General features: G+C 48.4%; 9 protein-coding genes across 9 annotated transcripts; 4 read left to right on the top strand and 5 right to left on the bottom strand.

The window, feature by feature from the left end:
* Positions 1-152: 152 nt before the first annotated feature.
* Positions 153-4,794, bottom strand: TRUGW13939_07229 (uncharacterized protein; the record flags this gene model as incomplete). Its single annotated transcript, XM_035490371.1, has 6 exons — positions 153-2,423; positions 2,476-2,616; positions 2,672-3,256; positions 3,613-3,623; positions 3,669-4,362; positions 4,417-4,794. The coding sequence occupies 6 exons, from the start codon at positions 4,792-4,794 to the stop codon at positions 153-155; spliced, it is 4,080 nt and encodes a 1,359-aa protein (XP_035346264.1).
* Positions 4,795-5,229: 435 nt separating this feature from the next.
* On the bottom strand, positions 5,230-6,212 carry TRUGW13939_07228 (uncharacterized protein; the record flags this gene model as incomplete). The annotated part of the gene is made up of 2 exons (XM_035490370.1): positions 5,230-5,872; positions 5,932-6,212. The coding sequence occupies 2 exons, from the start codon at positions 6,210-6,212 to the stop codon at positions 5,230-5,232; spliced, it is 924 nt and encodes a 307-aa protein (XP_035346263.1).
* Positions 6,213-6,790: 578 nt separating this feature from the next.
* On the top strand, positions 6,791-8,718 carry TRUGW13939_07227 (uncharacterized protein; the record flags this gene model as incomplete). Its single annotated transcript, XM_035490369.1, has 4 exons — positions 6,791-6,850; positions 6,951-7,577; positions 7,641-7,784; positions 7,843-8,718. 4 exons carry the CDS (start codon positions 6,791-6,793, stop codon positions 8,716-8,718), a joined length of 1,707 nt encoding a protein of 568 aa, XP_035346262.1.
* Positions 8,719-8,842: 124 nt separating this feature from the next.
* On the bottom strand, positions 8,843-10,043 carry TRUGW13939_07226 (uncharacterized protein; the record flags this gene model as incomplete). Its single annotated transcript, XM_035490368.1, has 4 exons — positions 8,843-9,370; positions 9,456-9,836; positions 9,889-9,935; positions 9,989-10,043. 4 exons carry the CDS (start codon positions 10,041-10,043, stop codon positions 8,843-8,845), a joined length of 1,011 nt encoding a protein of 336 aa, XP_035346261.1.
* A 2,390-nt stretch (positions 10,044-12,433) lies between these two features.
* On the top strand, positions 12,434-14,645 carry TRUGW13939_07225 (uncharacterized protein; the record flags this gene model as incomplete). The annotated part of the gene is made up of 2 exons (XM_035490367.1): positions 12,434-14,542; positions 14,604-14,645. The coding sequence occupies 2 exons, from the start codon at positions 12,434-12,436 to the stop codon at positions 14,643-14,645; spliced, it is 2,151 nt and encodes a 716-aa protein (XP_035346260.1).
* A 1,245-nt stretch (positions 14,646-15,890) lies between these two features.
* On the bottom strand, positions 15,891-17,746 carry TRUGW13939_07224 (uncharacterized protein; the record flags this gene model as incomplete). Its single annotated transcript, XM_035490366.1, has 4 exons — positions 15,891-16,360; positions 16,431-17,549; positions 17,613-17,657; positions 17,713-17,746. 4 exons carry the CDS (start codon positions 17,744-17,746, stop codon positions 15,891-15,893), a joined length of 1,668 nt encoding a protein of 555 aa, XP_035346259.1.
* A 567-nt stretch (positions 17,747-18,313) lies between these two features.
* TRUGW13939_07223 (uncharacterized protein) lies at positions 18,314-21,614 on the top strand (the record flags this gene model as incomplete). The annotated part of the gene is made up of 5 exons (XM_035490365.1): positions 18,314-18,430; positions 18,484-19,509; positions 19,570-20,139; positions 20,348-20,578; positions 20,649-21,614. 5 exons carry the CDS (start codon positions 18,314-18,316, stop codon positions 21,612-21,614), a joined length of 2,910 nt encoding a protein of 969 aa, XP_035346258.1.
* A 66-nt stretch (positions 21,615-21,680) lies between these two features.
* Positions 21,681-23,385, bottom strand: TRUGW13939_07222 (uncharacterized protein; the record flags this gene model as incomplete). The annotated part of the gene is made up of 3 exons (XM_035490364.1): positions 21,681-21,845; positions 21,893-23,278; positions 23,326-23,385. 3 exons carry the CDS (start codon positions 23,383-23,385, stop codon positions 21,681-21,683), a joined length of 1,611 nt encoding a protein of 536 aa, XP_035346257.1.
* Positions 23,386-24,052: 667 nt separating this feature from the next.
* On the top strand, positions 24,053-26,428 carry TRUGW13939_07221 (uncharacterized protein; the record flags this gene model as incomplete). The annotated part of the gene is made up of 8 exons (XM_035490363.1): positions 24,053-24,874; positions 24,927-25,118; positions 25,175-25,353; positions 25,403-25,514; positions 25,571-25,631; positions 25,684-25,967; positions 26,023-26,123; positions 26,182-26,428. The coding sequence occupies 8 exons, from the start codon at positions 24,053-24,055 to the stop codon at positions 26,426-26,428; spliced, it is 1,998 nt and encodes a 665-aa protein (XP_035346256.1).
* Positions 26,429-26,823: the final 395 nt, after the last annotated feature.

Genomic DNA, 26,823 nt, shown 5'->3' with positions numbered 1-26,823 from the left:
ACAAGGTGCTCACTTTCGCCGTTGTCGGATCTTCTGTTCCATGTCTCCGCTTGCGCTTTTTACTAGAATTCATCACAAATCCTCTATTCAAAGACCCTCATTGCTATACACAGTGAATCTACAATCGATATCTTACAGGACTACACCACACCTCAAAAAACAACATTCACCAATTTCCCCCCCTTGACCACAATAACCCTCTTCCGCTTTTCCCAGTCGTTCTTCTCGCGCAACCACGTCTTCCCTTCTCCCGTCTCCAGAACCCGGTCGACGATCCAGTCCTGGTCGTCTGTCGCCGAGGTAGCCGACGACATCAGCCGAGGAATCGTCACGCTGAAACGCCGCTTGCCATTGATTTGCACTGCGACTGTTTGCCCGCCGCGTGACGCGAGTGCGTTTGCCTCGGGCTCGGTGAGCAGCGGTGTTGGCCAGGGTGCGTTGGCGATGGCCTGGTTGCCTTCGGTCTGAGATGAGAATGAAAGCGAATTGTTAAGAATTTCCCACGCTTCGGCGGTGAATGCCGGAGCAACGGGACAAAGCAAACGAAGGAGAGAGGAGACGCAAATGTACGAAATGGCCGGCGTCGTCGGTGTCGACGACGACGCAAGGGTGTTTGTTAATTTGGTCAAGTCGGAAATCACCGTGTTCAAGCCATAAGGATTATTCTGCATGCAGTCTGACACGGAAGAAATTGTTTGATGAGTAGCCAGCAAAGCATCGACGTCGGCGTCGGAAAGGTTTAGTAGAACTGGCAGTTCAAGGGCATGTGGTTGTTGCATGACAGCGTCCATTGATAGTTTTATATTGCTTTCGGAAAGCGTCGCCGTCGTGTCGTGAACAAGCTTCCACAACCGCGCAAACCATCTCTCAATGCCCACTATTTTCGCCTCGTCCCACTCCAAAACTTCCCCCGCTGGCGCCGAGAAGAGAACGTGCGCGCGCGTTGTATCGGCGCCGTACTTTTCGACGCAAGTCGTCGGGTCGACACCGTTGTGCTTGCTCTTGGACATTTTCTCAAACGAGACATTAGGGCTGATCTGAGTACCCTTGATGAGCGGTCTATCCTTGTTTGAGAGATCGACCTCGGACTGAAGAAGAAAACGGCCGGTTGACGGATCTGAATAAGTTTTCCCGTGAACCATACCTTGCGACAGCAAAGTTCGAAACGGTTCCGCAGGCGAAGTAGAGCCAGGCTCGGAGTGGGCGAGTTCTGGGAAAAGTTCGGATTGAGCAAGGAATTTGTAGATGAATCTAGCATAAAGGAGGTGGAGAATAGCATGTTCAACGCCCCCAACGTAGATATCCACCGGTCGAGCCACGGATGGAGAGAATGGGGCATTCTCATTCTTCGAATCCAGGTAACGAAGATAGTACCACGACGAATCGACAAACGTGTCCATGGTGTCGGTGTCGCGTTTTGCAGGCCCGCCACAACTAGGACACTCAGTATTTATCCATTCGTGTGCAGACTCGAGATAGTTTCCCTTTTGACTCTTGAACCACTCGCTATCAATCTTGGGTAATTCGACGGGGAGTTGGTCCACAGGGACAGGAACAGGACCACAGCTTGCGCAATGGATTATAGGGATCGGAGTGCCCCAGTAACGTTGTCGGCTGATTAGCCAATCTCGAAGTCGCCACGTCTCTGTCGCTTCTCCGCGCCCGATTTGCTGAAGATCCATGACCATTTGTCTTGCAGCTTCTTTGGAGTGGAGTCCTTGGTATTTCCAGCATTTTGCTGTCAAATAACCCTCCTGTGTATATGCTTTTGAATCATGTGCCGGGACAGCACTCAAAGCCTCATCCTGACTGCCGGCATCAGGCTGAATAACCATTGATATGAATTCGGGTTGCAAATTCTTTTTGAAGAAAGCCAAATCCCGCGTGTCATGGCCCGGAACGCCCATAACGGCGCCTTCGCCGTATCCACTTAGCACGTAGGGAGCAACAAAGACGGGCAGGTCTCTGGAAATATGAGCACTTTCCTTGTCTATGGTATGTAATGGGTGCGAAGCATGGGCACCATTCAAGCGATATCCTTCCTTGGAATCTGGCGGAAGATTCACAGCTTCGTCCAAAAACATCCTAAGCTTGGGATCCGACTTGGCGGACTCCTCGACAAGAGGATGGTCCAGGGATAGTGCAATGTACTCGACTCCATAGAGGGTGTCAGGTCGTGTCGTAAAAACCTCAACGTCTTGCTGCTTCTCGCCAGCTGTAACTGCAAATTTGACTTTTGCGCCGGGAGACTTTCCCAGCCAGTGCTTTTGCATGGACAAGACTCGTTCTGGCCAGCCCCCTGATAGCGAGTCGAGATCTTGGAGTAAAGACTCCTTGAATGCAGTGATGCGGAAGAACCATTGCTTCAAATTGAGCTGCTCCACCTTGGCACCTGACCTCCAGGAAAAGCCATTGGCGTCGACCTAGAACGATTCTTTAGCAGATGCCGGAAGAAGAATTGAAAACCCAACAAACCTGTTCATTAGCCAGTACGGTCTTGTCTACAGGATCATAATTGACCAATGCCTCTTCCTGATACGCCAGACCCTTTTCATGAAGCATCAAGAATATTCGTTGCGTATGCTTGTAAAACTCCGGCGAGCATGTCATCAATTCCTAGGTAGATTAGAAAGGCATCCCCGGGTCATTTCGTTAGGGGAGGGGTACATACTCGATCCCAGTCAAACCCAACCCCAATGCTTTTCAACTGCGTTTTCATCCGCTGTATATTCGCCACCGTCCATTCTGCCGGTTCTATCCCCCGCTCAATGGCCGCGTTTTCTGCAGGCAGCCCAAAGGCATCCCATCCGATAGGATGCAAAACATCATGTCCTCGCATCCGATAGAACCGAGCCAGCACATCAGATATAGTATATACTCGCAAATGGCCCATGTGCAATGTGCCTGACGGGTACGGGAACATGGAAAGAATATACGATTTGGGGCGATTGTTATTGTTGTGGTTGTGGTTGTTGTTGTTTTTGTCCCTCGATCCTATTCCTGCGCTTTCCTGCGCTTTTTGTGACTCGGCTTGCTTCCATTTCGCCTGCCATTTCCGATCAATGGCTCGGAGGTCTAGGTCTTGGTGTGTATGTACGGTGGATGCGAGTCTCGTGGCTGTTTCGTTCGTAGGAGTGATGCGAAAACTGTATGAGGGCACGAGTCGGGCTTGCAGAGTCGTGCGGTGGACTAGCGAGTAGACTCGAAAGTCGTCGCGGAAAAGCGGTCGCTGTCGTATCATCGTCACGGCGTCCAACTATCTCCAAATCTTTTGATGTTGAGCTCGAATGCGACTGCGACGTGATGCTTGAGCATCACATTGTCCAACTCATGCTGGATTATTTCAAGCTAGAGCAAAGTTTCGGGTCGCGATTCGGGACATAAAGAGGTAATAAATACAATTCCAAGATTCAAGTAGGTAGAATAGAACCAGAGTAGAACTCGAAGCGACGCGGCGTGCGTTGTGTTGAGGAAAGTTGCGGAGCTGCGGCGAGTTTTGACTTCCGGCCCGAAATAGTTAAGCGCGACAACGCTGATATCATATACAAAAAAAACCAAAAAAAAAAACAATATTATTGAATAGCTTAGAGATGTTCAATATGTGCAACTCACCAGAGTAGAGTCTATCTATATAGTATAATACAGTAATCATAATCTATAAATCTCACCATCCATCCCAATGCCCCCGCGGAAATGATCTTCAACCACATTTCCCTTGAAGATGGTCTCTTCTACAATACCTTCTACATGCTTGGGCTCGACACGGCCGTACCATATTCCTTTACCGGCCAATGGACTAGCAGGTGCCTTTTCGGAGAGGCTAGATGAAGTGGCTGTAAGCCCAGGCGGGATATAGATAATCACATTGCCCGCATATTTGTGTCCGCCGATGTGACTGATGGCAGCAATATTCGCATGGCTCGTTCCATCCACTATGAAGTTGTTGTTTTCGTCTCCAGTCGTAGTAAAGCCTTTCCTCCGTAGGACGCGCTCAAACTCGGCCTGTAAAACGGGCTGCATTATTCCACAACGCATATCTCGCCCTCCATGCCCACAGATCAATATTGTCGGTGATTGTTTGATATCGAGTATTTCCGGGAAATGCGACGCGAGCTCCGGTGATCGTATCATTGCGCTCTTTTTAGATTCTGGCAAGTCGGGATGAGCGGGATGGAGTTCACGAGGAAGCAATAAAGCGCGTGCAAACGTCTCGAGGCTCGTTGTCTCGGAGGCCGAAGTTGTTGCAATCGGGATCTTGGGTACATATTTAAAAGCAGGGAAAAGAAAAGCAGATGCGAATTCCGGCGACGTGGACGGCGAAGGTGTAAGCGAAGACGTGGTCACAACCAGATTATTATAAGGCTATTTTTTGTATCTTGTCAGACCCGGCAATATAGAAGGAGGAAGTCAACAAACATCAGCATATTTCCCCCCTCGCCCAAACAGGCCTTTTATTCCTCGAATCAAACCCCCCCAGCTTTCCCCCTCGCCATCATCTTCGATACGACTCGTCCAGTCGGATTTCCCCGTTGATACCAAGATCTGTTGTGTATATGGAGCCATAGTGGCGTTCAGCGGTCGCTGATGATCGATCGGCAGTCCTTCCGGCATCGAGGGAGTGGGAGCGCATTCGCAGGTTGGCTCGGGGAATTTTGACGTTGTCGGAAGTGGGAACGACGCTGATGTTAAAGATCGAAAGGATATTTGTGTCCGCGCCTGTGCTGTGCGAGCGCATCTATTCAGAGTGACGAGTGCGCGCTCCTGGTGGCGGGCTAACCGCAGCGGTTGAATCATGATAAAATAGCAAAAAAAGGGAAACGGTGATCTATCAGGTGAATGACATGTCTGTGCATAATTCTGTTATTTCAAATACGTGCATTATCCACACGCAAAAGGAAGCGAAAGGGAATTAGACAGCAAATGTTGGAAAAGGATAATGCTCGGAGATAGCTTGTTCGTCTCGGGGTCGGAGTCGGCTTTACGATAAGCCAAACTTGGCAAGAGGTAATCATTGATGATGTCGATGATTAATAAATACTAGTTTTATGAAATTGAGATGCATATGAAATTTATTTTTTTAATCAACCGTATTCGTATCAAGAACCATTAATAACAGAACCCCAAGCATGCCAACAGCTCAATCCTGGATATCATTTAAACAGTGAAAACAACAAAGCAAAAAAACTTATATCAAAGAGACTTTGTACACAAAAAAGTCACCCTATCCATTTATGATTTCTCACGACGCTCATCCATCTTATTCATAGTATAAGCAGCCAACATGTGGATTGGGCCGCCGCGGATTGGACGCTTCGGCTTTCGTGGCTGACCACCAGATGAATAACCCTCGCCTTGGGAGCCGTAAGGTTCATAGGCAGTGTCTCCAGCTTCTACCGACGCGGCAGGCCCGTAGGCAGCCTTGTCTCTGGTATCCAAAGTCAATCCTGTCAGGAGCATGACGTAGACAATAATGATTTCCTCGATCACAACCATGACCAGCAGGATGGTCTCGTTGCCATCAACCATGTTGAAATGGCGATTGTGTCCAAAGGTAGAGATAAAGGAGTAGGCTAGACGAATCACCAAGATCGGGGTGCAGATCACGATGGCCCATAGCAGGCGGTGCTCGCCTGCTTCAATGCCGCTGTAGCGCGACCCGACCATGACGATTAGACCGACGAGACCGACCCATGATACGAGGTAGAGAATAGTCGCGACTTTAGTTTCGACGCTGGTGGTGCCGCTGGTCAGGTTGGAGCCACCTGTGATGCCAACGATGTTCAGGATGATGGCAAGCAGGGTGATGAATCCGAAGATACGGAAGATCTGAGGCCAGAATGCCTTGCCGGTTTGTCTCTGGATAGAGTCGTTTCTAGTTGACATGGTGTTAGCTTATTGTACGTAAAAAGGAAAGAGAAAGGTCCAACATACACTCGCGACAGATTATACAACAGACCGAATAGCAGAGGAGACATTCCAATTGAGCTGCAGACGGCCCACGCAATGTACAGGCTCCTGTTCTCGGGATCGTTGAGGGTCGCCAAATAGCAGCCATTTCCGATTATTCTCAGAAGAGAGAACAGAATGAAGAAATACCAGCCAGCGGTGCGGCCAAATCCATGGCGCCAGGCCAGCAGAATGGACATGAAGAGGGAGGGAATGAAGGCGATAAGCTCCAAGATGGAGACGCCATGTCTGTAGTCGATTTTCATGGTGATTGAATTTGTCGATTGTGTTCTCTTCTTTCTTTCTCCTTTTTAATTGCAATAGTATTCTTGACGAAACGCCCCAATCCATGGCGGCAGACGAGGGGGTATTTATCTCCAGCACCGGAAGCGCAGAAGCGCGTAAAAGTAGAAACTAGCTAGCTAGCAACAACCCATATACCGTATTAGTATTAGAGCTTAGCAGCAAGTGGGACATCATGGGCGATATTATTTATTTTTGGTGATACAAAAGAAGTTTAGTTGAAGTTGGCCCCCATAGAAAACGCATCGAAGGTTCGAGTGGGGTGCGCGATAGGTACTTCCCCGGAACACACCAATCAGGGCGGTTTCTGCTCGCGATGCATGCTCAAAGCGGTTAGCGCGTATGTATAGGGCTTCAGCTTTCGTCCACAGGCTGAAGATTAGTGCATTTTAGAGTTGACGTCCTCGTGCGTCAGCACCCAGTCTTGAAAAGGAAGGCTTCACGCTATACATTATTTCCAGTTGCTAGGGACTTGATAAGTCGACACAATGACCAGGGCCCTCCAGAAGCAGATCAATTGATATCCTATAACAACGTACCAATGGTTTACTGCGGCAGGCCCAGCGCCGGCTGCGAGGCATGTCGAGAACGCAGGGTCAAGGTGGGTGCAGAATAATCCTGCTTTAGTCTATAGGGGGCGGGCTCAGGGCCACTATTAGGCTTTGCTAAGCTTTTTCACTTAACTGATTTCGGTGTACCAGTGCGACCAAACTCGGCCGGCATGCATCCGCTGCACCAGAATAAAACGGGCTTGCCCTGGCTACCGGGATATATCCTCGCTTCTATTTCGAGACGAGAGCCAATCTACAGCCAGAAAAGCCAAAGTTGCCGCGTCTTCGGGGCTAAACTCCCCATCAACGTCGAGTTTGGTCCCACAACGCTCCGGTACTGGGTCGCCAATCTCGCTATTCTATGCAGGAGACACGACAGATGAGGCCGAGTCTTCTTCAGACACATCGGGTTCTAGGCGAGACCAAGTAATAGTCCCCTTTATACCTCCTAACCCCTTCAAGCTTGATGAGAAGTATAAAGCCACGTGCTTCTTCTTTGATTCGTTCGCATGGATCTACTCGGGGGTTATCCAAAAGTGTGATCCCAGTGGGGACCCATCCCCAAACAGCCCATTAGCTGAGAAGGCTTTGACAAAGGCCATCACCTCAGTGGGCATGGCCAATATATCCAGCATTCAACGCTCCCAGCCTCTGCGCATGGCGGCATGGCGCGAGTATGCCGAGGCTCTAAAATGGACCAACGCTGCCATCTCGGATCGAGAGCAGGCAGCAGAAGATGCTACCTTGGCTTCGATTCTCTGCTTATCAATGTTCGAGGTATGTGGATAGTCCTACTACTAGTGTTCTCGCCAAGATCTACAGCTAACGAAGGTTGACTAGATCATCACGTGCAAAAAGCCAGAATCCATGACTGATTTTATCAAACATACCAATGGTGCTCTTGCGCTTCTAGCCCTTCGTGGCGAATCACAACTCCAACGGCAAGAAGGACTTCAACTATTCCTTGCACTACGAAGTGAAGTTGTACGTATACGCGTATTGCCTCGCCCTTTTTTCATGCTATCTAACACCAAGTGTGCAGATGATCAGCTGTATTTTAAAGCGTTACCCCTACCCTCCTGCACTCATCACATTATCAGAAAAAGTCGTGAAGCTTCCAGGTGCCACCATCAGCACCAAAATAGGATACCAACTAACTTGCCTCATGGCAGAAGTGTGCGATCTGCGCATATGCCATGAAAATAATCTCAAGACCATCAACACCGATTTGCTTTCTCGTTCCTTCGCATTAGATTCCAGGGCAGAGGCTCTAGAAAGCACATTTCCACCAGATACAATGTACGAAACCGTCGCCGCAATGCCCGGACAATCGTTTCAAGTCAAAGACTCTCGCCGAATTTTACCTCTGGACCAGTGGTACCATATCTATCCAAACTGGATCCTCCCGAATATGTGGAACAATTACCGATACTGTCGAATTCTCGTCAACGAAATCATTCTAAATCAGCTAGAGCTAATGACAACCCACCCGGATGCAGACGACCCGCCGACACAGGACTTTAAAAACATTTGCTACCGATCCTGCAATCTCACTCGGAAACTTGCGCACGATATATGCGCCGCGGTGCCCTATATGCTTGGCCTTATTGATGATCACAAGGGGCAAACAAAGTCTGCTGCAGGTAAAATGACGATTTTGTTCCCGTTGTACATTGCTGCAAATGTAGATGGGCCGGGGTCTCCCATGTGTGTTTGGGCGCAGGATTGTCTTACCAAGTTTGGAAGAGCGTTGGGTATTGATCAGGCGCTGATTTTGGCGGATCTCTTGTCGCGTGAAAACTCGATGACGGGCTTTGTTGATGCTATGCATGGGCGGGGTGATTCCCCTGGCGATGCTGAAGGGCAATTTAATGTGCCCAGCAATGTGTTTAACCAGTTTTATGTTCATGGGGCTTGATTTCTGTGAATACTAGTATATATTGATATGAAAACATGATTGAAAATTAAGGATATAAATATTATTTCGCGATATCTAAGTTTAACTCATGGTAGATACACCATATTTCGCCACAGCGTCTCTCTCAGAAGTGAAAAGAGGCCAGCGCCAACGACGACTCGGTCAGGGGCCACAGCAGATAATAAAAGCCGACTGCGCCAGCAACGAGAAGCACATAGTATGCCACCGTCCAGCTGATATCTAACCTACCATCTGCCACCTGGAACTGACTGACTTCAGTATCGTCCTTTGCCCGAACGAGTGGCGGTCCAATAGGAATACCAGCTTCAACACGGCCCCAAAGACGAGGCAATCCACACCAGTTACAGAAACTATGGATGAGAATCACAGCCGGCAGAGACCCAGTGCGAAGATAGACAAATGCGACAAACCAGCCGAAAACGGTGGTATAGGCGAATTGGAAGAGTGAGCGGAAGATGGCGACGGTCACTGCGGTGTCGGGGTGGGTGAGACGGAACTCGTAAAAGTGATGGACATGAGCGATTCCAAAGTGCAGAGGCGAGATGAAGACGATGCGTCCGGGGGACATTTTTGCTAGTAGGTGCAGAGAGATGATGATGGAGCGGAAGGTGATTTCCTCCGTGATTGGTCCCTGGTAAATACAATTAGTTCTTTTTCTTTGACTTTTTGAGATTTATTTTTAAATGAAAAAAAAAAAAAAAAAAAAAAAAACATACGGCGACAAAGTTACGAAAGCCGATCCAGCTGCGTAGGGTCTCGGAAAGGCCCTCCCCCCGGATCCACGACTTCCAGTCCCCTTCTGCAATACCTCTTTCGAAAAGAGGACCGCTGAAAAGAACTGCCGTCAAAAGGAGGCTCTGAGCAATCTCCAAAAAGCCAATGGGCCACCAGCCAAGCAGTTTGAGCGTTTCTAGCAACGAGACATTGTCCTGCAGGGACGCGAGGGCAATCACAAATAAAGTGCTGGCCACGCAGGCCAGGGTGACGGCTCGAACCCGACTTCGAATGACTGACGGTGCATCTCGGCTAAGAGAGGCAGACGGCCGTGTCGTCTTTGAGATGTAGAATGGCAGTACATATGCCAAGGTAACCAGCATCTTGCATAAAGTCAGTTCAAGAAAGACGGAAAAAACGGAAAGATCCACTGACAGAAAGCAAGGCGGCCGAATTGACCGATATCACAGGTGGAAAGTCATCTAAAATATCGTGAGCATCATGGGCTGTCGTAAGCACAATACTGGGAACTCACCAGTCTGTTTCGTGTATAGCTTTTTGACGCGATCAAAGATCCAAGTCGGGGCCATGGTGAAAATCAGTGATTGTGATTATTATAAATCCCTCTATTTTTTTTTCCACAAGGCGAGCCAAACGCGAGCACGAATTGTCTAATAAGTGATAAGACGATGATAATCTGGCGCAAGGCAACAAACGGCTGCCTGACTGGCTGACGCGGCACTCCGTTTCCGCGAGAAAGCAAAACGAGCGATCGTCTCACTGCTAGAGGGCGTATCGAGACGCAGAACTGACAACTAGGTACCGGCAATGGGAATAGAAGCTACCATCACCACGACACTATTCGTTGAATCTTGATCTTGACGGTCCGAGTTGGAGACTGGAGATTTCGGCCCGCGCCAAGACTTCTGACTCCGCCCATTGTTCTTCTTCTTTGGGTCAACAGAAGAGAATCACGCATACTTTTTTATATCGAGGCGATCGTATGATGCTTGCAGATTTATGTGAGCAATCCAACATGTGACTATATTCGTACAGCTACAACTTGACAAGTACCCAAGGTAGTGGTGGGCGAATCCGGGAATGGGGAGTGCTTATTGGCTCTGAGGGTCAAAATTCACGGCAACAGCGGGATTTTATTGGCTGAAATATCATAATTAGGGGTGAAGCTTTTCCGTAAACGGTTAGAGGCACTTCCCGAAATAGAAAATGACTAGGCCTGTTTTGGCGGTTTATTTGTTTTTCCAGGGGAATTCTAGCCACTCGGAAAGCAGCATAAATGCGAATAAACAAAACATACAGTAAGTATCACTCAACCTCCTCTTCCAACTCCTCGGATTACAGCTACAAACCTAGAACGACCAGAATTCAAGCAAAAAAAAGAAAAAAAGAAAAAAAAGGTCGCAGTCACTGGTGAAACACGCACTGACGCGCCCAGAGTTCCTGGCGAACCACACTAGAACTGACGTGGCAGGCGTTCGGCGATATCATTAGTGCAGCCTTGTGCTGGCCTGATGCTAGAACTGCTAAGCCGCGGTGCTAATCCCTAGTTGTGCTCGTCGCCAAATTTAATACGGAGACTGCAGATGAGGGCTCCACGCTGGCGCCAACGGCAGTTCGTCTCATCCAACCAGCTGGGCGGTTTTTTCGTCTTTTCTTGCGCCAGATTTTCTCCCTTGGCGACTTTGCTTTTTCTCCTGGGATCGTGGTTCATCCTTCAACGATCCTCATCGTACAACAGTAATCATAACAATAATATTAAATAACGGGGTAGCCGTAGTGTCGTAGCATAATGCCATTGTCCAGGCCCGAACCAGACTGATGGGTTCGTGGAGACTCCATTTCTCCTGTCAGCGAAAAGGAGAAGACAGTTAATTAGTGAGGGATAAATAAAAGTATTAATATTAATTAGCTGCCCATCTAGCCGGCGGCAATTATTTCCTCTGAACATTTGAATTCTCCCTTGTCTGGTATTAATATTGATTATTGGCAAAGAACTCTCCTACATCCGCCGGATATCATCAAATTCTCCTCTCCGGACTCCATTGCGCCTATCACCACCTCTCGCAAAAATACCACCGTCTCCGTTTCGTTGCCTCGACTTGTGCAAGTCTCACACTTGCGCAGCCTACTGCAGCCATTCCCACCACCGCCAGCCAATTGCTGCCACCGCGCCTGCAGTAGTCCGAGACCTAAGCTGCAGGAACAGCTGGCCGATTCCTCGCTGTGCCTGGCGATCGCTCTCTCACCGCATCATCGCATTCCGCCCTCACCGCTGGCAACCCCATTCCGGAGCGAGGAGCCTGTCAAAGTACAGCCCCTTGAGTCGGCGGGCCTCGAACGTGCAGTGACTGCTGCACCTTAAACCCCGAGCGGTCATCGGCGCCTCCCCCTGCGCTGCTTTTGCTTCATCCTCTTCTCCTCGTCGTCGTTCTGCTTGCTGTTTTCGCCAGTCGTTCTCGTCGTTGTCGTTCTTCTTCTGACCCTCGTTGCTGTCGCTCTTTTTTTCGTCGCTCGTTTGATGATATGCTAATGTAATCTGCTCGACTCATTCACTCCTTATATTATAGTATTGCCTGCTTTTGGAGTGCCAGACATTATTGAATATTGTATTGTGCTCGCCTCCCCACTCTCGTTTATCACCACTGCTATCGCCATCGATATCAGCTTGCGCCCTAGCATTCCAGCGACTCTCAGAACGTTTATTGCCATTACTATTGTTTTATTTATTGTTTGCTTTGCTTGTCTTTTCCCAAAAGATCCGCATCTTCGTGCATTCCCCGCAATCTGTCTCGGATTTGTTTACATCACGATCTAGACGTTTATTTTTCTTGACGATCTTTCAATATTTCAGTCGATGATTTATTGACCTGCGACTTCTGTCTTTTTGCTGTTATTTTTTTTTCCCGCGCTCGTGTCATTCATTGCTCACGGTCCCGGGGTAATGAACTAATATTCGGACATGTCACCTCGGCCATCAACCAGTGGTACTGCGAAACGGAGAGTCCTCCATGAGCGCACTCCATCTCAGACAAACGAGGGATCGCCAAACCGCTCACCCAAGGAGAAACAGGGTATCGACATTTACTCGGCAACTCCATATCCAACCAAGCCCACCCAAGTGTTTTTGCCCCGGCCTGGGATTGGTCAACCATACGCTCACCATGGCGCTTATGGTGTTTCAGATGTCTCGTTAGCATCTGCTCAAACTGACCACACAGCGACCGGCCCTGCTGATGAACACCACCATCTTGACGCCGGCCCTCACGCCCCCTGGGAGTTCTCGTCCTCGGTCGACCTGGGACATTCGTCGTCCCAGGTGTGGGATGATGACCCTCAGTCCAGCCAGTCTTCGTTTCCGACCCCGCTTCTCCCTTCTGACGACCCGGACGAGCACGACGTCACCTATCATGACGACAAGTCAATCCTCAGCTTCCAACATGTCGATGTAGAGTCAAAGTATCAGCCTCATTCCGAAAGTGGCCCTGTTGACGCCCGCGGTACTGAGGAAGACGAAGCAGAAGACGACGACGACGACGACGTGGTCACGCTGCCTCCACCACTCCGGACGACTGTGAAGACCGTCTTCCCTGAACACTCGTCACCAAGGACTGAGCTCGCAACGTCTGACAACTATGTGACCTACGAGCACAGCTCCAGTCCGAATGTTGTACCAATTGGCGCCCCTTCAAGCCCTAATTTTGTAGCATACGACAGCTCGAGCCCAAATCTCATTGCATACGACAGCTCGTCGCCGCGAATAATGACTCATGTACCATCAGACTCGACTGGCTCGTCATCCAACTCTTTGGGAACCGTGATCCGCACATATACTGGCAATCCGGGTTGGCCTGGTCCTTCACCTGAGCCAAATTCATCACAACCAGCGTCATTTACCTCCAGTCCACCTGAACAACTCCTCCGGGAATATCAGTCCGCTTCGTCGCTGGCACTTTCAGCCGGTACTCAATTGTCCCGAACTCGCACAGCGTCTAGTGGTAGTGGTCCCTCTGAAGGCAGCTCCCAGTTTGGTCCTGAAAATACAGCCGCAATCCAATACCCTCGGATATGCGAGCCTTCTTCGTCAAGTTCATATGCCGAATCCTTTAACCCGGGCTCGCAGGCAAGACGTGCAGTGCGAACAGCTTCCGACCGCTCAACTGGGCGATGGAACCCTACGCTTTCTACCGTTCCTTCTAATACACCCACCAGCATAAACAACCAACCCACTTCTAGCGACCGCCAAGGCCTTGGTTTGATCCCCGCGAAGAAATCCAAGCTATCAATTGGGTCTGTTGACGATAACACGGAACACCTGGATCGCTTGTCAAGTCTTCCTCGTTCCACCTTGCGGCATATCCCGTCGTCTCTGATGGGCAGCAACGAATCTCGGCCGGGTTCCAGCTCCAGCGGCAACGTTATTCTGAACATGCTTCCGAACTGGGTCCGTCTTTACTACCACAGCAATGGCCAGTACACTCAAAATCCTGCTCAGTCTATCCTCGAAACCAGCCGCCCCGCGACAGCTGCTTCTCGACCCGCGTCTCCTATTCGATATGTCAATCAAGCTCCAGATAACCTCTCACTCCCGCGGATACGCCCCAATGACAAGCGAGTACAGCCAACCCGTCTCTTAGAGGACCACCCCGCCGATCCTCGAAACCACTGGAAACGGGGACAGGGCGAAAAGGATTCCTCATCTGAGATTTCCGTTCCCCAGCCGGTTGCCAAGCCACATTCGCCGCATCTTCATCCAGACAAGGGTCAGACAAGCCCCCGACACACATGGCTAGCGCCATCGCTAGACTCGCGAAACGAGCCGGCGTTGGGAAGACGGAATGTGCAAGTTTACTCTTTCTGCCTGGGCTTTGTGTTTCCATTGGCTTGGGTTATTGCTGCGTTTCTTCCTCTACCACCACAACCCAGCGGCGTTGACGAAGAGATGGTGGCTGGTGCTAGTGCCAAGTACCGGATTCAGCAACACGAAAAGAGACGCTATCAGAGTGCACGGTGGTGGCGAAATGTCAATCGAGTGATGATCCCGGTTGGCACCGCCATCATAGCCATAATTGTGAGTGATAAGTACAGCAATTTGTGTATGCTCCTTTGCTAACTTTATTTTTTTTTTCAAGGTCACTCTAGCTGTTGTGGGCACCACCACAGGTTTCAGCTAAGGCAAATGCTCTACATATTTCAGCGACACGATACACGATATATCTTTATTCAGCACTAAAACACCCACCGTATAGACATATTCATTTTCAACTCTTGATACGACTGAAAATAACATCAACGACATATTACTTCATCTTCTACGAAACATATTTTAAACGCAGCGTCTGCAATTCTTTATTCGATTTTATCCAACATCTATCCACTATCTGACATTCGACATTCGACTTCTTTTTTTATTCTTCTCTTTGGCAGCTTCCATCATTCATCGTCAATTCGACCCTTTCTTCTTGTATGACTTCAATGACTTCATGTGCATATATGATCGACATGTCTGCCTTTTCTTTTTATTGTTTATACATGTCAACTATTTTTGTTGACGATACCTTGTTCAAGTGGTGTCTATTGGAGTCTTCTTTTTCTTGCTGCTGCTATTGGATCTTGATTTTTATATTTTGCTTGGATAAATTTTTGATCCTCTGATCCTTTGAATTTTCTTTACTTTTATATATATGGTATTGGTCGTATATAATAATTGGCAAATTTATTACTTTTTTTTTTACTGAAAAGCACATACAGTTCGAATACGTGGTTGATACGTGTAGCCTTCCGCGTTGCACAACATGAATTGATCTCTCCTGGATGAGTTGGTGTGTTATTTTGTAAGACTTTACAAACAGCATATATTAGCTAATACTAGTATCTTTTTAATTTGTTTCGTTGCATAGTTTTAAGGTTGTCGCTAATGCCGAAAATTAATGTTATTGATGGCTGGTCTCGGTTTATTATATATATACCGTGGCGTAGACATCAATTGATATCATTACGCGAAGCATTTTGAAGACACACGATGGACATTTATATTTATATATCGACCTACACTAAAATATAACTTCCAAAGTAGAAAATTGGTATATTTTAATAATATTAATCATTTCGTAGCTATAGTGGCAACCCCGAACATCATTCATTCTAACCGATAAAGCACAGCGACATCGGATCTATGTACGTACGCTTAATCAAAAACTGATCATGTTTTACTCCCTGCCACCCCTTGCATAAACTAACACACTCGGTCTATCTCATCAAGACAATATGAATAAGAAACATTAAAAACAAAAGCAAAGTTGTGTGTTCATAATAGAATCTTGACGGCCGTGCTTCTCTTTTCTTACTTTCTTTAAAATACAAAAGAAGAAAGAAAGAGAAAATCTCGATAGTAACGTGACAACTGGAAGAAAAAGTTCTTATGCTAATTTCTTACCAGTGTTCTTCTCAATCAGAGCACGCAGTTCCGGGCCCGTCGGAATCGACACACCATTTTTCCGCATCTCCTCAATCTCATCCATCATCTCCTTGACGGCGCCCTCGACCTCCTTTTCGGGATCGCCGGGAAGACCGAGCATCGGCGGGTCTGCGCTCACGGCTCGTGTCATGGGCGGCGGTCGGTTGCGTTTCTTCAGAGTCTTGGTCAGGTAGCCCTTGACCGGGCTGGAGAAGACAGCCATGCTGGACGCGACGGCGACGAAGCCGTAGAAATACACACGGCTCCAGGCTTTGATGGTGTCGCTAAAGGACAGAATGATAAAAGGAGCGACGGTAAATGACATCACGGCCTGGGTTGCAACCCACGATGCGACGTCATAGTAGGGTTTCGCAGCAGTCGGTTTGGTGCCGTCGGGGGTGAGGAAAAAGGGACGAACGTGTCGACGGAAGTCTGGGTGATACAAATATTAGCTCAACTTTTCTATAGCTAGAGAGAAAAGAAAAAGAAACTATAAACATACTCTTTGCAACGGTCTGAATGAGTGACGCCAGGACAAATGTCAAGTAATATCCAGGGTAGAAGCCATGCCAAAACGCGCTGGTGATAAATGTCGCCATGCTGGCTCGGAATCCCGGCTTTTTACCTTTTGGCGTCACTCGCAGATAGATGTAGTTTCGCAGCCAGTGGTTGGTATTCTTATTCCAGTTCTCAATATAACCACGTGTGTTTTGCGCCGTCTCGAGGCCCCAGGGGTTCACATTTTCCAAACGATCCCAAAACACCTTGCCCGTTTTCGGGTCAAATCCATTGTACCCAAGGCCGGACAGAATACACGCGCCTTCGGTCAGGGCCCACGCTCCGTAGTATTTCAACCGGGTCACGAAACCGATCATGTGCATGTACCATATACGGCGCAAAAGCGAGTATTGCATGTAGTCATCATTGAGGACAAGCTCGGCCGGGTACATTCCGCTGAGCTGCAGGAAAGCCAATATCCAGAAGAGACCCATGGCGAGCTTCTTAGTTGCTGGACGTCCACTGCGCGGGATTCTTCGCTTTTTCCGCGTTGGCGGAACTTTTGACGGATCGGTGCCTGGTGGAACATCGAAGAGGGTGGTGTCAATCCACCGGCGGTAGTCAATGTAGTCGAATGCGGGCCCCCCGAATAGTGAAGGGAAGAAGAGGACATAGCCAGCATAATCGAGGACACTCGGAAACTCCGTGACGGCAGCGTATTTCTGTGCATCCGTGAGCTGGGCTTGAGGCAGACGGCCATCGTGTATATTCCAGCAGAAAGCCGACAGCTTCATCACCAGCACCATCTGCGGCCCGGTAATGTCGACAACAGTCGGGTCATCAAGCATCTGGCGGTAAATGTGGCTGATAGACATGTGGCCCATCAAGAAGAAGAAGCCAATCCATGGCATCAACGACCCATCGACATAATAGGCGATCACGTAGGTTGCCACCGAGCTGTACAATATTGTCCGCAAGCCGTCCCAGAGTTCGTATAGGCCGATCATGTAGAAGAGAGACACGGTGATGATGAAGACATTTTTCTTCCACGGATCCTTGTCGGGGAGTCTTTTCAGAATGGCTGCCAACGGGTAGGAAAGTAAGAAGGACCCAATGAGTTTCACTTTGAGCGCAAATGATCAGTAAACGGCAATATTGTGTTTTTCAAGGGCGCATCAAATCTCACAGTCATCGGTGGAGGCTCCTGTCTGCGTTGAAGCAAAGACGAATGCTATAAACACAAATGTTAGCTATGGTCGCGGCACCGGCGCAAGCTGGACACAAACGGGCGTCAATATAAGAACGCAGCGCAGCAGCCATGGCTACTATGAGGCGTCAACTCAATAGCACGATGTACGAGACGGAGACATGCAGAACGAGAGAGAAAAAGAAGACAAGAACACCCAAGCGAGAGGGAATTGGCAGGACGTGAACGAAGATAGAGAGAAAAATAGCCGGTGCGACGGTGGACCACCGAGAAGAAACCATGCCGTCATGTGCATTGGTGGAGCTGCTGCTGTTGAGCTTTTGTTGAGCGCCCAGTGACCGCCACGCCTGACCTGATCGACATTCAACCTTTTCCGCGTCCCGTCACACGCTGGCCTAATATTAGTTGGTAGTTAGTAGTTGTAGACTAAAACGACTGGGTATGGTAGACGTGGAGAGACCGAAAAAACAGAGCACCCCTCGCTGGATTCGAACTCGGGCCACGAATTGCCCAGAGAGCAATGGCCGAGCGGGCAGAAGCCAACTAATTCTTTAGGGGGACCTCTACATAGTTAGAGCAACACCTAACTATCCAGTACTCCACCGCCGCATCGTCACTGCTGCTGCTGCTGCTCCTCGCTTCAAAACATCACCAGGCGCTGCAACGCCCTCTCAATCGCCATGGATGTCGTCGCAGCCGTGTCCGGGTATCTCTCCCGGATGGTGACTGTCGGCGACGCCGCCTCAGCAGGCTCGGCGTCCGCTAAGATGAAGATCCTCCTTGTTGATAGTGAGACAGTGGGCATCACGAGCTGTCCCGCCGTGGATGAATGCGCTGACTGCTGGCCCAGGTTTCCATCGTTTCTACCGCCATTACCCAGTCCGCCCTCCTCAACCATGAAGTGTACCTTGTCGACCGACTGGATAACCCATCCCGCGAGAAGATGCGCCATCTTCGTTGCCTGTGTTTCATACGCCCCTCACCAGAATCCATCCAGCTGCTCATCGATGAACTCCGAGAACCAAAGTACGGTGAATACAATCTTTACTTTAGTAATATCATCAGAAAGTCGTCGCTGGAGAGACTCGCCGAGGCAGATGATCATGAAGTCGTCCATGTGGTCCAGGAGCAGTTCGCCGACTTCATTGTGATCAACCCAGACCTGTGCTCCCTCAACCTAGGGTTTCCCTTACATCGGATATGGAGCAATAGTCCTGATACGTGGAATGCGGACGCACTGCGACGGACTACAGACGGCGTGATCGCTATGCTTCTTGCGTTGAAGAAGAACCCGTTGATTAGATACGAGAAGAATAGCCTGATGGCCAAGAAACTGGCTACCGAAGTTCGATATCAGCTTACCCAAGAAGAGCAGCTATTCAACTTTAGAAAGAGCGACACTCCACCTATTCTCTTGATCCTGGACCGACGGGATGACCCTATAACTCCGCTTCTGACCCAATGGACGTATCAAGCCATGGTACACGAATTCATTGGCATTCATAACGGACGTGTCAATCTGCATGATGTGCCTGACATTCGACCGGAACTGCAGGAAATCGTTCTTTCCCAGGATCAGGATCCTTTTTTCAAAAAGAACATGTACCAAAACTTCGGAGACTTGGGCGGAAACATCAAACAGTACGTTGAGCAATATCAAGTCAAAACACAGAGCACTATGAGCATCGAATCAATCGCCGACATGAAGCGGTTCGTCGAAGACTATCCAGAGTTCCGCAAGCTTTCAGGCAATGTCAGCAAGCATGTGACGCTTGTTTCCGAGCTCAGTCGCCGAGTTGGGGAGGACAACTTGTTGGATGTTAGTGAACTCGAGCAAAGTCTGGCATGCAATGAAAACCATTCTAGCGATCTACGGGTGAGTTTCTTCTTCTTCTTTCTAACGTTCTTTAAGTATAATGATACTGACAACATCTAGTCGCTCCAAAGAATCATTCAACTTTCTACAGTCCCGCCCGAGAATAAAATCAAGCTGGTAGCCCTCTACGCCATTCGCTACGAGAGACAACCAAACAACTCACTACCAGTCTTGCTCGATCTCCTGACCGCGGCGGGCAATGTACCCGCTCATCAAGTCAATATTATCTCAAAGCTTCTAACATACTACCATTCTCTTCAAGCGCCTCCAATGGCTGGAGGCTTTTCTGACCTATTTGAATCAGCCTCGCTCTTATCCGGCGCCCGCGATCGATTCAAAGGACTCAAGGGGGTAGAGAATGTCTACACACAGCACTCGCCGCGACTAGAGGCGACTTTGCAAAATCTCATCAAGGGCAGGCTGAAAGAATTGCAGTATCCCTTTCTAGAAGGTGGTGGACATACAAGGGACAAGCCCCAGGATATAATCGTTTTCATGGTGGGCGGCGCCACGTATGAAGAAGCTAAGACGATAGCCCAAGTCAATGCCAGTTCTCCGGGAATCCGGGTAGTCTTGGGATCGACTTCTATGCATAATAGCACGACGTTTTTGGAAGAAGTCGATGATGCCGTGAGCAATTGGCCGGATCCTTCGGCTGATACCCCAGGAGGGCGTTTAAGGAGAGAGATTGGACGGTCATGAACATGCAATGATAAACGAGCGCTGGTCTAGCACATACTATGATCGCGAAGAATTTAATGTGCTTTGTATATTCCATAATCCTGCAGATCTTACGACAACATGCAAGATTTCTAGAGTGCCTCTTAGAAAGGTTTAGCGTAGGTTACAACTTACCCCAGGTCCCCACTTCTGCGGAGCAACGCGACTAGAAGAACGTTGCGCCCTCACTTTCTTGAGAATCACCACCACCATGGACGCCTTTGGTAGCCCTCCACTGTATGTCAATGCATTGTCTCCATCCTCAGCAGCTCGGGATCCTCGGGTGCAGCTTCCCTTGACAACCGATCCCCCCGGCCCGCAGAACCCGCCCAAGCAACTGGTCTGGCTGGTGAGTAGCCTCGCAATTTCTCCCCGCCCATCCTCAGACGGATCGCCAATTAACACATTGATACTTACAGATATTCGGAGCAACAGGGCATATCGGCCTCTCACTTGCAAAAGCCGCTCTCCTTCACAATGATCTAGTAGTCGCCGTCGGGCGCACGTTCGAAAACAGTTATGAATCAATGCAGAAAATGCAGGCGGAAAACGCGAATTGCCTGGGGCTGCTGTGCGATGTACGAGCAAGAGAAACGGTGCGTGAGGTTATTGAGAAGTCGATTTCGCATTTTGGTCGGATTGATATCATCGCCAATTGTTCCGGGCATGGCGTCATCGGCGCTTGTGAGGACCAAGACGATTACGACATTCGCAATCAATTCGAGACAAATTTCATGGGGACACTCAACATCATCCAACTGTCACTACCGCATTTCCGCGAACGGGGTTCTGGGAGGTACGTGATCTTCAGCTCGACTTCGGGGACTTTGGGTGTCCCCGGTCTAGGTCCATATTGTGCATCGAAATACGCAGTGGAAGGCTTGATGGAAAGCATGCTTTATGAAGTTGACGGCTTCAACATAAAAGGAACATTGATTGAGCCCGGGCATATCCGACGCGATGATGTCGTGAATCCGTTGACTCCTCGCAGTCCGGAAAACACGTCGTTGGTTAATCCCTTGCCAGCTTACGGACATTTCTTTATCAAACCTACGAGCGAGCCATATCAGACTAGTACGTCGCCAGCAGCACATGCGAGGCGGATGCTGCTCTGGCTTGGAGATAAACAACCCGTTAGTGCAGTCAAAGCTGCGGAGCTAGTGTGGCAGTTAGGACACTGCTCGTTTCCGCCCCTGCGACTACTTTTAGGATATTACGCCGTGGACAGCATCCGAGACAGGCTGAAATGTATCACCGAGGAGATTGAAGACTGGAAGCACCTGAGCTTTCCGCTTAACGATAACGCACCTAGCGGCGAATATTCGGCAGACAAGAGATCCATGACGGAGAAAAGTGACGACGAAGAAGAACGAGAAGCGGAGTGACCAAATTCGGCTTGATTGATAAGGAATATATGATATTAAGGATACAACCAAATGTGATGCTCATGCTCAGCGCAGCTGCTGCTCGTTGGGCTTGTATCGGACACCATGGGTAAGAAGAAGATACTTGGAGAAGAAATCTTCCGCAAACTCGCCGAATCCATTGGAGTCGTAAGTGGCTCCTAGACGATAGGCAGCGGCAATACCAGAGACGCATGCAACTTCATGCATGTTCTAAATGTCATTAGCCGGGGAAAATCGCACAAGAAATCGTTACTTACAACCAACGTCCAGCTTCCTCCAAAGAAAGTATGGTTTTTTCCGTTGATGAACATCATCAAAGGTACCACACGGAGATAATGAGACCAACGATGGCCCCATTGATGCCACCATTTTTTGCCGATGATTTTGCCCTTTTTGATTTGATCAATCGTCCAGAGATGCTTCTCCTGATCATTCAAGAATATTGTCTGGAAAACATGCTGGTCTTGCTTTGGTGGCGGGTTGCCTTCACCAACACTTGACCGGAATTGATGTTGGTAATTGGTGCAATCGAAGCCCATCTCTATTTTTTCTGGGTCCGATGGGAATGAATGAACGAAATACATCGGTTGGAATCCAACCCAGCCATCTTTCCGGCATTGAGGCTCGCTTGTCGCAAACGATATTTGGTCTTTGCGGCTTGTTGTTGTCGCATCGGCGCACAAGGCCTTTTGAAATCTATTCTCGAATATGCTCTGAAAATATTCCGAGTCCGAATGAGTGACCGTGATGTCATTGTAAAAGCGTACGCCTCCAAGAATGAATTTCTCTTTCCATGTCGCATGCTTTCCGAGGAGCTTCTTAGCATCGTCTGCTTGGACACATAATACCAGCTCATCGAAATGTTCTGGCTCTATTTCGTCTGGTCTTTCATGCATTAAATGAGGCACATTGGATGTATTCTGTGGAGGCTGGCCTTTTTTCTTTGTCCGGAGGAGGACTCCCGTACTTCCTCGCTCAACGACCTCTACCTCACATGAAATTCTGAACTCGACGCCCTTGGACTGGAGATCACTTGCCCAGTCACGGTAAAAATTTCCCAGGTTAGGAAAGGTGTACATTGAAGGTAAATTCGGGAGGAGCGTGTCAGGGTCGTAGTCCCACAAGCGCATATTTGGATCATCAAATAAACGCTCGAGGAGGGCACTGGGTACATTAGGAGTCTGGTTGCCAGTGCCTAGAAACAAGGCTAGCAGAGGCAGCACCATTTTGTTGCTGAAATCACGGCTGAACCGAAACATGTGCAACAACAGTTTTGCCGGTATGAGACCAAGGATGGGAAGAAGGTACTTGATCCAGTTCAAGACTCGGCCCAATTTCTTGATTTCTTGCGAGAGCTCATCCACCAAAGGGCTGGGAAACACATTGGTCCAGAAACTATCCCTTCCTTTGCCAAAGGATACCTGCAGCTTGACTTCTTGAGGCTCATATCCATATCTGCGGAAGAAACCAAAGGTATGGCGGAAGATTGCCGAGCCTCCTTGTACTCCGTCGTTCAGCCAGCGTGCCCCATATCTGGACTCGTCAATGTCAATTGAGGTTGCTTGGCCACCAATATGCGTTGATGTTTCAAATAATGACACGCTAAACTTGTCTGGATGTTGGGCTAGAGTTGCAGCGCAGGACTATCTTGTTGGTTAGCTTATGAGTTAATAGTTTTCGTGTCACAAACCATTCCAGCGGCGCCTCCGCCTATTATAGCGACACTCTTTTTTTTCTGGCTGGGTGCCATTATTTGTATATGTTGCTGTGGCTTGCTACTTGAATAAGAGATGTATACATAGATCAATTGTAGAGATTTTTATTTAAGAAACAAGCATACACCCCCTAAATATTTAACACCCGATCCTTTGCATGAGAATGACGTCGCTGCAATGCTTGGGGTTGCGCTTATCGGGCCCCGCCGGCGGAGCTAGCCAGACAGTTCCTAACCGGATACAGTTAGTGCTAATTTAGCTTCCTGCAGGGCTAACTAGTAACCGCGACTTCTCTTTTGATTGTTTATCGTCTTTTGATTCTCATCATCGCGCATGTGTTTGTTTTTGATTGATTTCTGCTTGTTCGACGCGCCTGTGGGGGTAATGACTTTAGCTCTATTTGTTGTTTGAGCTGAATATGTGAGATTGTAGAGCAAGTTGCGCGCGTCAGTTGATGACTGCCCTGTGTTCTCACAGCTGCAAGTGACTGTTGCTGAAAGACCATCCTTCCCAGGTGGAAACACCTCCCAGAGTTATTTTTTCCCCTACTCAGACAGTCGACTTTAGATGAGCTTAGTGCATTGCGTCTGCTACTCGCGCCTGGGCACGCCTATCATTCTTCGCTCACTCAGAAGATCGCCTGTATCTGTCTGTCAATTCTTCGCAAACAATTTTTTCAAAAGAAATAAAACGAACATCAACATGTCTTCTAATGAAGATGACGACCCGCAACTTGCAGCTGCCTTGTTACTGTCGATACAAGAGCAACAACACAGTCCGAGTGACCGTAAACAAAAGACTGCTGAAGATATTGTCGACCTGACAGGTGACTCAGACAATGAACGTCAAAGTCAAAAGAATAACATGATCAATCTCGATGAAGAGGAGGAAGAGGAAGACGACGACCTTAAGAGAGCCATTGCTCTGTCAATGCAGCAATCGAGGGTTTCCGAAGAGCCAAAGGAGACGTCTGATACTCCGGGGGAGGCTGAAACCATCCAAGCCATTGCCATTACAAACAAACAAAACGAACAACCGTCAAACGCATTCAGTATACTAGGACTCGACCGCAAGAAATTAGAGCAAGAGCGACTCGCGCGTATCGCAAAGCGAAAAGCAGAGCAAAGTATTTCGCCTCCGCCTTTGAGCCGGGAACGGAAAGCCGCAAAATATACCGTTGTGTCTCCTGAAGATGTGACGACAAAACCATTAGTTTCGCTGCAGCCATCGAGCTCTCAAATGAATCCAGCGACACCGACTAATGGAGAAAAGAAGCAAGTACCTTCCACTTCACCATCTTCTACACCGTCTATTCAGTTTCCCAAGGGTACCGTAAAGAAAACTTGGGTATTTGGCTGTCCACGAAAGGGAGATGATATAAAAATCGAGGAGGTCTTGCAATGCTCAGACCTCGAGCTGGCTGTTCTAAGTGCCTTTCAGTTTGACATTGAATGGCTGTTCGCAAAGTTCCAGACGAGCAAAACAAGGTTAATGCTGATGATGCAAGCAAAAGATGAAATGACAGTAAGTTTTACTAGCTATATCGGGTAAAATCTGTGTTAATATATCATTTTAGAAACACCAGTACGAAGCAGACACGGCTGGCATGTCCCGTATACGGTTATGCTTCCCCCCAATGGACGGGCAAGTTAACTGTATGCATTCAAAGCTCATGCTCTTGTTCCATCCAAACTACCTAAGAATTGTCATCCCGAGTGCCAACTTGGTTCCTTATGACTGGGGAGAAACGGGTGGAGTCATGGAAAACGTAAGGAGAAAGCCCCAGTATATCGATATATCTTAGATTCTGACTATCATCTACAGACCACCTTCCTCATAGATCTACCAAAAAAGCTAGAAACACATAGCGAAACTTCGCAGACAGCTTTCTACGAAGACCTCGTCTATTTCCTCAAAGCTAGCACACTGCACCAAAACCTAATCGACAAGCTGTCTAACTTTGACTTTGCAGAAACAGCTCGCTACGCATTTGTCCACACCATGTGAGTGTTTACTATTACTTCTACTGACCCGCGGCTAATGGTTTAATAGTGGGGGGTCTCACTCTGGTGACACCTGGCGGAGGACAGGGTATTGTGGCCTGGGGACAGCTGTGAACGCTCTCGGCCTAAGAGCACACTCACCAATCAATGTTGATTTTGTCGTACGTATCCTGTTACAAACGTTTAGTTCTTACGCAAGCCTAATGAATGACCAAAGACATCCTCCCTTGGCTCTCTAACCGATGAGTTCTTGCGGTCAATATACTTGTCTGCTCAAGGTAAAACCCACTTTAAAAGCAACCCCCCAAAAATTTGTCTAATTCAAAACAGGTGACGACGGCCTAATCGAATACACCCTCCGAACAAACAAATCCTTCCCCGCCAAAACCCGAGCTGATCCTCCCACCGTCGTTCAAAAGACAGCAGGCTCAGACTGGAAAGACCGGTTTCGCGTTTACTACCCATCTCAGGAGATAGTCAACCAGTCACGCGGCGGTCCGCAGTGTGCGGGGACTATTTGCTTTCAAGAGAAATGGTTCAATGGGCCGAAATTTCCGAAGCATGTTTTGCATGACTGTATTAGTCAAAGGGATGGGGTTTTGATGCATAACAAGGTAGGCCCCAAAAATCATCTCTAGTGATTCCTGCTGACACTCTGTGCCTGTCTAGATGCTCTTTGCTCGTCCTGAAACTCCGATCAAGCTCTCTGATGGATCTACATGCGCAGCTTGGGCGTATGTTGGCAGTGCAAACTTATCGGAAAGTGCATGGTACGTTTTGATTACCTATCCCATATATTAATTATCAAGCCTAAACCTCGGCTTCCAGGGGCCGACTCGTCCAAGACCGCGGTACAAAGGAACCAAAATTAAACTGTCGGAACTGGGAATGCGGCGTTATCGTGCCAGTCATCCAAGAAGACTCGACAGAAAAGGAAGAAGACACTGAAAAAGTGGACAACAACGGAGATATGGCGCGCATCTTTGGTTCTGGTGTCGTCCCCGTGCCAATGCGTATCCCTGCGCCGTCGTTTGCTGCAGAGCATGATCGAAAACCCTGGTATGGTGCGTGGTAAGATAAAACTACTTTACTATATTCAGAAAATATGATCATGAACATTGTATAATATTAAGATTTTGGTAAATTGATTATTCCTAATTATTATTCTATTTTTTTCTTCTTTCTTTCTTGTCTTTTTCCCCTCCCCCCTTTCAAATCAAGGGAATCTTCTCTTCCTTGACCAGACCAGCCCTGAGGCTGTATCTATGCATCTTCAATCTTCAATCTATGTACAGAACAAGCTTTTTTCCAAGGAGAAATGAACATCCAAAAAGAGAATAACAAGAAATGAAAGTAACAAATCGCTGATCCGGAAATGCGATGTACACAAAAATAAACACGCAAAGAACGATGATTTAATGCAATGAAGACGTAAAAAAAAAAAAAAAAGAAGGCTAGTTAAAATAACCG

Source organism: Talaromyces rugulosus, chromosome IV (genome assembly GCF_013368755.1).
Source record: "Talaromyces rugulosus chromosome IV, complete sequence".
Lineage (NCBI taxonomy): Eukaryota > Fungi > Ascomycota > Eurotiomycetes > Eurotiales > Trichocomaceae > Talaromyces > Talaromyces rugulosus.
Note: the sequence above shows the minus strand (reverse complement) of the source record. Positions and strands in the feature narration are given on the sequence as shown.